General features: G+C 35.7%; 1 protein-coding gene across 3 annotated transcripts in view; it reads right to left on the bottom strand.

Moving 5' to 3' along the window:
• Nucleotides 1-230: 230 nt before the first annotated feature.
• CEP135 (centrosomal protein 135) overlaps nt 231-13,021 on the bottom strand; it is a 69,658-nt gene continuing 56,867 nt past the window's right edge. For 2 of the 3 annotated variants that reach the window (XM_049630505.1, XM_049630502.1), the window contains 4 exons: nt 12,537-12,746; nt 11,497-11,699; nt 10,507-10,611; nt 4,543-7,781 (listed from right to left, as the gene is read on the bottom strand). In XM_049630505.1, coding sequence (XP_049486462.1) covers nt 7,679-7,781; nt 10,507-10,611; nt 11,497-11,699; nt 12,537-12,746 — 621 coding nt within the window. In that variant the 3' untranslated portion in view covers nt 4,543-7,678. Of the gene's footprint in view, nt 2,544-4,542; nt 7,782-10,506; nt 10,612-11,496; nt 11,700-12,536; nt 12,747-13,021 lie in introns of those variants that run through there. The other variant, XM_049630504.1, reaches the window with a different exon arrangement.

The raw sequence follows: 13,021 nt of genomic DNA, 5'->3' as shown, positions 1-13,021 counted from the left end.
CTAGTTGAGTCAAAGGATTGGTTAGGCATGACTGAGTGACCTAGAAAGAGGTGTGAGTAGCATGCTAGAAGCTGAGGTTTTGGAGGTAATGATAAGATCTACAGCAGTGTTTTCAAGCTATAGGTTGAGTCCCATTAGTAGGTCAGTTTGGTGGATCAGTTTCTAAATTAGCACTTTAAATCCGCTACACATTAGAATCATCTAGAGAACCTAAAATTAAAAATTAAAATGCCCACACCTAATTCCCAGAGATTCTGATTTATTTGGACAAGTGTAGGGTTCAGAAATCAGTTTTTCATTAAAACTGTCCAGGTAACACCAATGCAGGCCTGGTCAATAACCACTGTTCCAAGATCGTGAAATTAAAAAGACTGATGATAGAATAAAAGACAGTAAATCTTCTAAGAATTGGGGAGAGGGGGAGGTCAGATATGTGGTAAGTTGTAATAAGGTGATGTGGCAGGTGGCATAGTCAATGTAGTTAAGGTTCTCAACACAGAGCATATGAAAGAAAAATGTAAACACATACACAAGCCTGTTCAATCATTTTGTACATGGATTTCAAACAGAAACTTTGACTTCATTTCTTGAACTAGAAATAAATCAAAACCATTAAAAAAAAAAGTATCTCACACATTAAGTACAAGGATTTACCCAAATCCTACCATGATAAAGTTTGAATTGTTAATTTTAGAATTAAGATTATTGCTAAAATTTAAGAAAAAACTATTTGTAAGAGAAAATAAATTGACTGGAAAGTTTAATGGAAAATCTATGTCAAGCATAATTTAAAATTTTTTAAAACAAATTAAAAACATCTACAAATGGTGAGAACATTCAGTATTTTAAGATAAAACTAATTTAGGAAAATTGTAGTAACATGGTTAAGAAAATAATTATGGCAAGCTACACATTTTTAAATTATGAAAAACATTAAAAATAAAATATCTAATAAAATAGGCCTTGCTATTGCTTTGGGGGAAAAGGTGGGAACAAATATTTTTTATTTTATTTACATATATTTATTAAAAGATTTTCCATATGACATTGCAAATTAGTCCCATTTCTCTTGTATTTGCTATAATATATGAATTCACACAAAGGAGATGGAATACATAAAATTACAAATATGGTAGAAAAATAAACCACATCACACCCAAATACACAGTGAATTATTGCAAATGGCATATACCATATCCCAGACATATAAGGCATATTAGTTTTAGAAAAGAGCAATGCCCCCCCCCCCCCCCAGGTACACACAAACACACATACACAAATTCCATTGTATTAAAACCACAAGAGGAAACAAACTGTATTATAACCAACTGGTCTTCCACTTTCTTATGTTCGTTCTTAAGTTCTTCTTTTTCAATCATAATGAAACCTACCAAGAAAAGGATTTTCTCCAAATGTGTATGGTTCAAACACGATTAGTTTTTGAATCTGACATTCTATTTTGTACTTCTGTTCTTTTATTAATGTGTGTATATATACATATTTAGATATATCTAAATTCCTTAAAACTACAACCTTGAAAATTAATTGTAAAAAGTTGTTTTCTATTTAACATGCCACAGTTCAGTGTTTACATACTATTCTGTAAGACTAATAAATTACAACATACAAATTTAGAAGCAAAAACTGGTATTATTGAATGTATACTGGCATTTTAACAAAATCTTTTACTATATTTACCCCATATACTTTTATAGTCTGAATTTTTTTCTTAATACAGGGAGGAATTTTATTTACTGAAAAAGTGTCCCAAATTTCTGTTCTATTGTTTTACAAAATTCTGAATGCGGCTTTTAGTTTGATTTTGATAGAATTTGTATTAAGTGAAGAGTCCATGTGATAACCAAAATAATAAAATATTGCATATAATATATAAATGTATCTTTCCCATCACAGTTCTTCAAGTTGACAATAACAAATGATATACGGTAATCATTATTTTATCAAGACCTCTGCTATTGTGAAAATAGACCTGAATATATTACCCTTGATGATAGATAGCAAATTGGTGAACAATTAATTTTACATTTAGAAGAACAAAGTGTGACAGCACAGCATCAAGATTGATAATCCTATATGAATGTATTAAAGATATGGGTTATAAACACAGGCATGAAAACTGAAAACACTTTGAAAATAAGTATTGTAAGAATATTTATATACACATATCATGGCTCATTATGAAAAAGATTATTAAAGCATAATGTGAACAATACATTATATTAATTCACAGTATAAACACACACTTTGAGGAGCAATTTAAGCGAGGAATAATATAAATATAGATATAACATTAGTTAGCACTATTAATACATATTTTGTTCTGTCATATATATAAAAATATACACATAGATATGGCTCTTTTAAACCAAAATTTTTATATAAATATTCACTGATTTAAATAAAAGTTGACAGAGGTAGAATTTGTGTCAATGTTCATGATTTTCAAGAACAAGTACTTCAAATATTTCATTACTGTTCTGTCCTTTAAAAAATCCAGAGGTAACTCATTGAAAGCCACCATTCTGAAAAAGGGGGGACAGGAAAGGCGAGTTAAGAGAAAAACGATAAACAAAAATTACTTGGTAAATTCACAAAAAACTAAGAGACTGTTTTCAGTTTTAACCAAAATTATAATCTCTAATAAAACCTTTGCCCATAATCAAGTTATAGTTAACAGCTCTATACTTCAAAATATATTCCCCTCAGACCACCCAAACACATCAAAGTATATGAGGACTAAATGAATGATACAGAGTGAAAAGAAAGGGGTAACACAGGATGTTAACTGAGAAAAATCACTCAAAGTGAGGAATAATATAATGTCTAAGTTAATGTACAAGTACTGTAAATTGTGTGAGTCTTAAAACAGCATATTATGGATAGTCAAATATTCTTTACCTTATGTGCTATCTAATCACCACCCCAATTAAAACACACACACACACACACACACACACACACACACACACACACAAATATGAAAAATTCCACAATGGAAACATGTGATGAACTGATAACTATTTTATTTAAATAAAAAAAATTTTTAATGTTTATTTTTGAGACAGAGAGAGACAGCACAAGCTGGGGAAAGGCAGAGAGAGAGGAGACACAGAATCTCAAGCAGGCTCCAGGCTCTGAGCTGTCAGCCCAGAGTCCCATGCAGGGCTCGAACCCATGAACTGTGAGATCATGACCTGAGCCAAAGTTGGACGCTCAACCGACTGAGCCACCCAGGCACCTGATAACTATTTTAAAATGGCATTTTTGAGGAGCACGTGGCTGGATCCATTTAGTGGAGCATGTGATTCTTGATCTTGGGGTCCTGGTTTCAAGCCCCACATTGGGCATAGTGATTACTTAAAAAATAAAACAAAAAATAAATCATCTCTTGTAAAATTCCCAATGTAAATACTGTCTCCTGGCAGAAGGAAAGAAAAGGAGAAAGGAAAGGAGAAAGGAAAAAAAAAAGAAAAGAAAAATAAAAAGAATAAAATGGCATTTTGAAAATACTTTTAATGCTTAGATGCTCTCAACAATTTATTAAGGGGAAAACCCCCAAAGAACAGAACAAAACAAAATTTAAGATAGGATAAAAAACTATTTTGAGTATGATCTCTATTACAATTATATATGTATGTCTATGAATGTGTGTGTATATTTATTACAAATCAAACAAGAAGGAAGTATATACCAAAATGCTAATTGATATTTACTCTGGGTTATAGGATTAAAAGTGATTTTGACTTGAACATACATTTTCACAACAGCCAAGAGATAGGAGGAACCCAAGTATCTACCAACTCATAAATGGTATATTCATACAGTGGAATATTGTTTAGCACCAAAAAAGAAAGAAATTCTGACACATGCTCCAATATGGATGAACCCTGAAAGCACTGTAAGTCACAAGGACAAACACTGTATAGTTTCAATTATATCAGTTAAACAGAGTAGTCAAATTCACAGAGACAGAAATTGTAATGGCAGTTGCCAGGAGCTGTGGGGAGGGGAGACTGGGAGTTAATATTTATTTCATGGGTAGAGTTTCAGTTGAGGAAGATAAAAAAGTTCTGGAGATGGATGAAGGACATTATTTTTTCACAATAATGTGAATGTACTAATTGTCAGAGAAATGTGGATTTAAAAATAGTTAGAATGATAAATTTGATGTTATGTATATTTTACCACAATAAAAAAAAACGTTTAAAAAACTGATTTGGGGGGGCAGCTGGGTGGCTCAGTCGGTTAAGCGTCTGACTTCGGCTCAGGTCATGATCTCGCAGTCAGTGAGTTCGGGTCCCGCGTTGGGCTCTGTGCTGACAGCTCAGAGCCTGGATGGAGCTTGTTTCAGATTCTGTGTCTCCCTCTCTCTCTGTTCCTCCCCCACTCATGCGCTCTCTCTCTCTCTCTCTCTCTCAAAGATGAATAAAGGTTAAAAAAAAAAGAATTAAAAAAAAGTGATTTTGGTGTCCTTCTTTATATTTTTATATTTTACGTTTTCTCGGTGAGGATGTACTAGTTAACACAGAATTACTATATGACCCGGAAACTCTACTCCCAGAAGATTTGAAAACAGGTACTTGAACACCAATGTTCATAGCAGCATTATTCACAATAGCTAGAAGGTGAAAACGACCCAGGTGTCCATCAACTGATGAGTGGACAAACAAAATGTGGCATAAACACACAAAGGAGTATTATTCAAGCATAAAAAAAGAAACAAATTGTTTCAACATACGAGTCCTGACAACATTATGCTAAGTAAAATGAGCCTGACACAAAAGGACAAATATAGTATGATTTCACTTATATGAAAAGCTAGAATGGGCAAGAGACAGAAAAGTGGATTACAGACTTTCAGGGCCTGGGGAGGTAGACAGGGGACTGAAGAATTATGGCCTAAAGGATATAGAGTTTCTGTTTGGAGTGATGAAAAAATTTTGGAAGTAGTGGTTTTGGTTGTACAACATTATGAATTTAATGCCACTGAGTTGCACACTTTAAAAACAGTTAAGATAGCAAAGTTCATGTTACATATATTTTATCACAATTTGTGATAAAGTGTTCTAATTTGGGGGGTCTGGCTGGCTCACTTGGTGGAGCATGTGACTGTTGATCTCAGGGTTGTGAGTTTGAGCTGCATGTTGGACATCGAGATTATTTTTTAAAAAATGTTTAAAACAAACAAAACAAAGTTTTCTAAATAATCACAGCTTTAGAGATTGCTAAATCCAGCATGTTCTAAATCAGTGGTTCTGAAAGTATAATATGGGTATCTCTGGAGTCTCCAAGACCTTTTTTGAGCATCTATAAGGTAAAGCCTATTTTCATAAAACCAAAGAATTATTTGTTTTTTTCACTCTTATTCTCTCACAGGTACACAGCAGAGTTTTCCAGAGGTTACATAGTGTGAAAAGCCAGGTAGTAAATATTTTAGATTTGTGGGCCACGGGGTCTCTGTCACAACTACTCAATTCCACCTCTGTAGGAAAGCAGTCTTAGACCATGTGTAAACAAACAGGTGTGGCTATGCTAGATTTACAAAAATAGGCAGTGGAGTGGATTTGGCTCACAGACCTTAGTTTACCAATCTCTGGTCTAAAATGCAGCTGTGAATCCAGTATGAGAAAATGTATGTGTCACAACTGTTACAAGGCTTTATAACGAGAAGCTGAACCTCCATGTAATCACATTCAAATTAATGCAGCAGCTTAGAAGTTGTGAGGACACAGTGATTGTAGCCAGCATTGAGAAGTAGTCCTCAAAGTGAAAGAGGAAAATGCATGTTTTAGTCAAACAAACACACACAAAAGAAAAGTACAGCAATCAGGACTCATTTAAACCTACGCTCTACAAATACCAATAAAACCTGGCAGATCAGTATGTCAAAACACATTACATAATTAATGTTCATAATGAGAATTCTGAGTCATTGAGGAAATGCTTAATTATCTTCTATATGCTTCTACTTAAAAGAAGGCAAAGAAATGCATATTTTTAAAAAAGAATGACTTTACTATTTCTGTCAGCAAGCCTGCATTTTGCGGTCAACCTACCTTTCAAGCCCTGGTCCTGCAGGACTTCTTTCCCATTCATTCCCATCTCCAATGAATCAGCACATCCCTTTGACCCTTCTTCTGTTATATGTATCCTACCTCTTTACGACCACTTTGCTCTGTCTACTCAAGCTTGAACATATGCATGTCCAGTGACCCAACAACTTCACTCCTACGTATATACTCAAAAGAAATGCACACATCTGGTCACCAACACACAGGTACTAGAATAGAATGTTCATCGTAACTCTACAATAGCCCAAACTGGAAATTGCCAAATGCCCATCAACAATAAAATGGGTAAATGGACTGTGGGGATACTATGCAGCAACAAGACTGAACAACCTACAAGAACACACACCAGTATGAATGAATCTCACAGATGTACTGTGGAGGAAAACAAGCCAGAAATGTAAGATTTCGTTTAAAAAGTGTCCAAAAACAGGCAAAAGAAATCTATGTTTTTAATAGGCAGAATAGTTACTTCTGGAGCAGGGCTTATAAGCAGGAGAGAGCCCAAGAGGGATGTGTTTTGTTTCTTGATCTGGGTGTAGGTTATTCACAGGTGTATTCAATTTGTGAAAACTCACTGAGCTGTATGCTAGGATATGGCACTTTTCTATATATATGTCATTTGTTTTTAAAATTTGTCCTAGCTTTCGGGGCGCCTGGGTGGCTCAGTTGGTTAAGCGGCCGACTTCGGCTCAGGTCATGATCTCACGGTCCGTGAGTTCTAGCCCCGCGTCGGGCACTGTGCTGACAGCTCAGAGCCTGGAGCCTGTTTCAGATTCTGTGTCTCCCTCTCTCTGACCCTTCCCTGTTCATGCTCTGTCTCTCTCTGTCTCAAAAATAAACATTAAAAAATTTTTTTTTTAAATTTGTCCTAGCTTTCAACATTATTCCACAGATCCTGAACTGAATATACTGTTCCTCTCATAGCTCTTTCTGGTCTCTGCCTCTCATTTCTATCTTCCCCAATATGGCCCAAATATAGTTATGAAGTTAATCCACCATCTTAATCCCTCCCTTGTATCCATATTATACACAGAAGCACCTTCAACGGCTCCCCTTGACTTACAGAGATAAGACTACAACCTCTAGTTGAGCCTCACATTCAATATACCCTCTGTGTCCCACCCTGCCTGCCATGCCTTTCTCCCTCATTATTCCCCGACAACCTGCCATTCCTGTCAGATTGAGTCTACTGTGTCATGTGCATTCCCATTTGTACACCGCTGTCTGTTCTTTTACCACCTGTTATTTGTATGTTGAATGTGGCACTTCATCAAGTGTTACTGCGTGATATCTCATCCTGTCATTTAATATTTTGTTGTGGATGCCTTTTCTTCTTTAATCGAGGTATAATCTACATACATTAAAATGCGTGGACTGTTAATGTTCAGGTCAATGAGTTTTTACAATTGTATATACCCGTGCAGCCATCACCAAGACGCAGAACCCTTCATTACTTCACAAAATTCCCCCGATCACCTTTGTAGGCAAAATCTCCCCTCCCTCCACACTGAAAACTACTTTCTGAATTTTTATAATTACAGATTAGTTTTGCTTGTCCTAGTGTTACATACTTACCTTTATGATAATTAACAGCTTATATGTTCAGGAGAATGTAAAGGAGACCTCAGAGTTGAACTAAGGGGTGGTGTGGGAAGACCATGTCGACGCATCTCTTGGATTGCTCTTTCTCTGTCAGTAAAGATCAAGGAAGAGATTATACAATTAAGTGGTATACAAAATATAAGATGTTGTGATTTTTACTGATTAAGTAATTTCTCCTCAATTAACTAATGAGTATTTCTACTAAATTTAAACCCAATGTCCTTATAATTTTTAAGTAGGGAGTAAAAGATTTCAATTAAAGGAATATGTACTATAAGAGGTTGTTCAAAGCCCCTCTGAATACAGATTTGCAAAGTTGGTTCCCACCTCTGCCCCTTCCTTTCCCACCTCTTCTTGAACATAAATCTAGCTTCTTCCTTCTTCCTAAAAACTCCCAATGTCTGAAGTGAAATAACCCTTTTCTCTACTACGCCCTCCTCCCCTGTGTCTGGGTCAGCTCCACAAAGCATGGTGACTGCGTTTCTACTTCTTTTGTGGGCTATTCAGGGTCTCTGGCCTAGACTTTCTGCATTATATTCCTCAGTATCCAAGATTTCTACTTAGTTGGGTATTTCACAAACTATTTTTTCATTATGATCCCCCTTAAAGAAACTTTTTAAGATATTCCCTCCCCCCAAATTATCCACTCTTCCCAATGAAATTTTAACATATAGATATGTTATTTATGTACTGAGGTCCTCTGGCAGGTTATGAGTCATTGTAATACCTAAAGTTTTTTTGCCACTCCCTCAACCCCAAGAACCAATATTGTTCCCTGGGGTGGCGATAATGGCACTTTAAGAATGCATAACCTAGTTGGATGATAAGGAAAAGGAGATGTGGTCCTGTTGGCCTATGTTTCTTTGGGGACCAGGAACAAGGGAAAAAGAGGAATTAAGGGGGTCTTATAGCCCTAGGCAGTAGGACCCCCCCTTGGACTGAAGAGAATTTAAGTTATCATTAAGAAATAGAAATCATGTATGTACAGTTTAGCACACTGAGAAACGAAATCTTCTCAATTACGAGAAATTAGTAACACTGATTTTATGTATGGATGCTTTTCTTCATTTCTCAGGCTTCCTTTCTCTTTGAAATCATAAATATTGATTTCCTAGCAAATTTTGTCTATACTACAAATGGCATATCTTTCAAAAGTTTTGATGCAAATAGAAAATAAGAGAAATAAAAAAACTGACCCGATAAGCAGCAATTTGACCACTATTTGAGTATGAAATCTCAGGAATGTTTATGTCTATGGTATTAATACAGCAAGAAAGAGTAATGAAAGAAAAGTAACTTGACAATTGATTTGCAAATTAGACTTCAATTTTAGCTGTGAAAGCAAGTTTCATCCCTGTTTGTGGCACTTGGAGATTAAGGTTTTCAATATACAAAGCAAATGAACTGAAATAAAAGTGAAATAAAAATTAGAAAACTACTAAGCAGTAGGGAATATACTGTATATAAGAGCATGGGGTTTAAAATTAAACAGATCTGTCTTTATTTCAAAATTTTATTTATCTTTTTAATTCACATTTAGTTAACATAAAATGCTTTGTTAGTTTCAGGTGTATAAGATATATTTTGATTTTAGTTTTGGCTCTGCCATTTATTATTTGTGTGACTCGGTTTCCTGTAATAGATGCATAATAATAGGTTATTAGTAGCATTAATCAGATATGTATATGGTATCTGGCACATACTTATCAATTGCTCTTATGATCATCATCACTTTTGTGATGATCTGTATTTGGAGTTTCCTATTGGACCACATTGTTTGTGCTTTTTTTTTAATTTTTATTTTTTTAATGTTTATTTATTTCTGAGACAGAGAGAGACAGAGCATGAGTAAGGGAGGGGCAGAAAGAGAGGGAGACACAGAATCAGAAGCAGGCTCCAGGCTCTGAGCTGTCAGCACAGAGTCCGACGTGGGGCTTGAACTCACAGACCGTGAGATCATGCACCCGGGCTGAAGTCGGACGCCTAACAGACTGAGCCACCCAGGCGCCCCATTTTTAAATTTTTTTTCAAAGTTTATTTACTTGAGAGAGAGAGAGAGAGAGAGAGAAAGAGAGAGAGAGAGAGAGAGAGAGCGAGAGAGAGAGAGCACGAGCAGGGGAGGGACAGAGAGAGAGGGAGACACAGAATCCGAAGCAGGCTCCAGGCTCTGAGCTGTCAGTGCAGAGCCCAATGCGGGGCTCGAACCCACAAACTGCGAGATCACAACCTCAGCCGGAGTCAGATACTTAACTGACTGAGCCACCCAGCAACTCCAGTTTGGGGTCTTGTAGCATCCTTACTTGCCTGCTGATTCCCTATTATAGTCTTTCAAATAATGCCCTGATTTTGCCCTGAGAAATGCTATAGAAAACATGTAGACAATATTTGCTACTTTATTTACTGTAAGGATATTATCTCCCACAACACTTTTGACTTTTTAGGAAGAAATATCAGAAGAAGTTTATTTATTTATTTAAAAAAATTTTTTTTTAACGTTTATTTATTTTTGAGACAGGGAGAGACAGAGCATGAACAGGGGAGGGTCAGAGAGAGGGAGACACAGACTCTGAAACAGGCTCCAGGCTCTGAGCTGTCAGCACAGAGCCCGACGCAGGGCTAGAACTCACGGACCGCAAGATCATGACCTGAGCCGAAGTCAGCCACCTAACCGACTGAGCCACCCAGGCGCCCCAGAAGAGGTTTATTTTTGTATGAACACTGAAAGAAAGTTGGCTATTTTTAAGTCCTATTAAATCTTTTTTGGGACAGGGAGTAAATAAAAACACTGTCCAATGCTCAAATTTTTTCTTACCGTTCATATCTTTCAGTTGAAATCTGCCTTTTCATAGCATCATGATCGGTTTGTAACTGTGTCACTTTAGCCCGAAGCATGGTGTTTTCCCGGCCTAGACTAGTTCTTAAAAATAAAATTTAAAAATAAATAAATAAATAAGTAACAAATATGTTGTTTTGTAGAGTCTAGTGCTATGTATGGAGTTTTGTTTTTGCTAGTAATAAATACAAATGGAGGTGATAATTAGGACAAGAAAAGAACAAGTCTTTTTAACACTACTTTTCTCAACTTCAGGAGCTTCTATCACTAAGTTTTCTTTCGTTCATTCATTCATTCATCTTATTTATTTAACAAACAGTTAAACTAAACTTCCAGTATGTGCTAGGCACTGTAGCAATGCTGGAAATACAAATTTGAATAAGACATGAATTATAACATCAAGATGTAAAGTATCTTCATTGGCTCTTTCTGGACTCTTGCCTCAGAAAGACAAATATTATTAACTTCTTTTAAAAGTTAACTATTCTACTTGTACTATCTACTCCAGATTTTCTCCCTCTTCCATCAAATATGTCCAAATCTGCCCGTCTAACAGACACTATCATCAATCTCCTAAAAGGTAATTAATCACTAAACTTATGTGAGTCAAACCACATGCCATTTTGATGTCTTTTTCTAGTCCACACAGTAAAAGACACAGAGGGCTTTCCCCATCCTGAAATGCTCTCCCCTTTGCTGACTCCTGTTTGTTCACAACTCAACTACAGGCATTTTTCTAAAGTTCACTCATTCACTTCCATGGACCATCTCTGTGGTGAAGATACACAAATCTGTATCTCCAAACACAATGTATCTCCTTAAACTAAACCCCCAAATTCCTAAAAGCAGCCACAATGTAAGTAAAATATTTTGGTTTTGTACCACCGTACACACTCCCATCCCCTTCTCTCGCCAAAAATTATTTTTGACAAGCGATTTTCTTTAAACAGGTTGATTTATGCCACTTACAATTTGCTTTCTGAAAGGGTTAACTTCTCTTTAAGTAGCTGAATTTCTGTATCCTTCTCGTGGGAGGTTAAATGAGAATGAAATTCTTTATCTCTATTTGTAGCCAACAATGATTCAAGGCTTTTAATTGTATGTCTCTCACTTGCCAGTTGTTTTTTGAACAGGTCTGCTTCTGATTTTACATTTTCTAATTCCACCACAACCTACAGGGAAAACAAAGTAAGATTACTTCAGTACAATTTGAGACTCACTCTAAAAAATTATTTGCAGAGCTATATACACTTATCAGTTGCTTTATTTTGGGTACCAGTTAAAGATTTTGAACCATTTCTTTAAGTGTAAGAAAGTCATCTTATTTTCAAAATAATTTTTGCTTATTTGGTATAAGACCTATTCCTATGAGTTTCACTCATACTTCCTTGCCAAGAGAGGGTCATTAACATAAAATCCTAAAATGTGGCCATCCTATCAGAAAGGAAGCCCTTCTGATCTATTATGTGTGCTCTGACCAAACAGTCAAGCCAGCACTGGAGCTTCTCAGTAGCTGAAAATAAAGATACTATTAAATGAATGAAAACTGAAAACATCTGTATTTGAAAACATGCACTGGGATGTTTAAAGTAATGCTCAGTTTGAGAATGGGAAGTTCCAGGTAACTAGACTTTGAAAATTAAGTAAGATTTAAATGCCTTGAGATTTTATCAGAAAGACTACTCTATTTAGGAAATAATGAACTGCTCAGTCCTTCATTTAAATCTTACCTTCAAACAGAGAAAGAATATACTGGGATATGTTCCTACTGTATAATAACAACACTCCTATTTTCCTAAATATCCATCTATTCCAAAACAGAAAGCACCTAATTTCATCACTATGTTTGCTAGAAAAATCTTGGCAAAGAATCTAGTTTTCAAAATCCTGTAGTCAAAAGTAACTCCTTAAAGGGAAACAAACTTTATCAAAAGTGCTTGATAAAATAAAACAATGAGAGTAATGTTCAATAAAATAATGTGCTACAATGAAGTCTTTTAAGTCCTTACCCTCTCAAACTCCAGGTTTTTGGAATTCAGTTGTTGGGTCATAAGATCTTTGCCTGAATCCAGCTTAATGCAAAGTTCTCTAAGAGACGACAAATCATTCAACGCTGCTGCTTTTGCATCTTCTTGGTGTCTCAGCTCTTCTTCTAATCTAGACATGGCTTTTGCCATTGATGAGATCTGAGACTCATAAGCATGATGTGCATTTATGTGCTGAGAATAGAAAAAGAAACCGGTAAAAAGTTAAAGTAACCCAGTAATTTTAAAGGCTTGAATCTGTGCAGCCATGACCTCACTTTAAAAAAAAAATAGTAGAGCCAAGTTTTGCACATTTTAAGATACTCTGAGGGAGCTGCCGGCTGTTTAAAGATGGCCTATTTAATGCTTAACCCAATGAATTGTATATAACTACTAACCACGGTAACTAGGTACCTCACGTATATATTTGGAAGATGCAAAGATAAAAATCATTGTTTTAGGGTAAAAAA

This window comes from Panthera uncia, chromosome B1 (genome assembly GCF_023721935.1).
Source record: "Panthera uncia isolate 11264 chromosome B1, Puncia_PCG_1.0, whole genome shotgun sequence".
Classification (NCBI taxonomy): Eukaryota; Metazoa; Chordata; class Mammalia; order Carnivora; family Felidae; genus Panthera; species Panthera uncia.
Note: the sequence above shows the minus strand (reverse complement) of the source record. Positions and strands in the feature narration are given on the sequence as shown.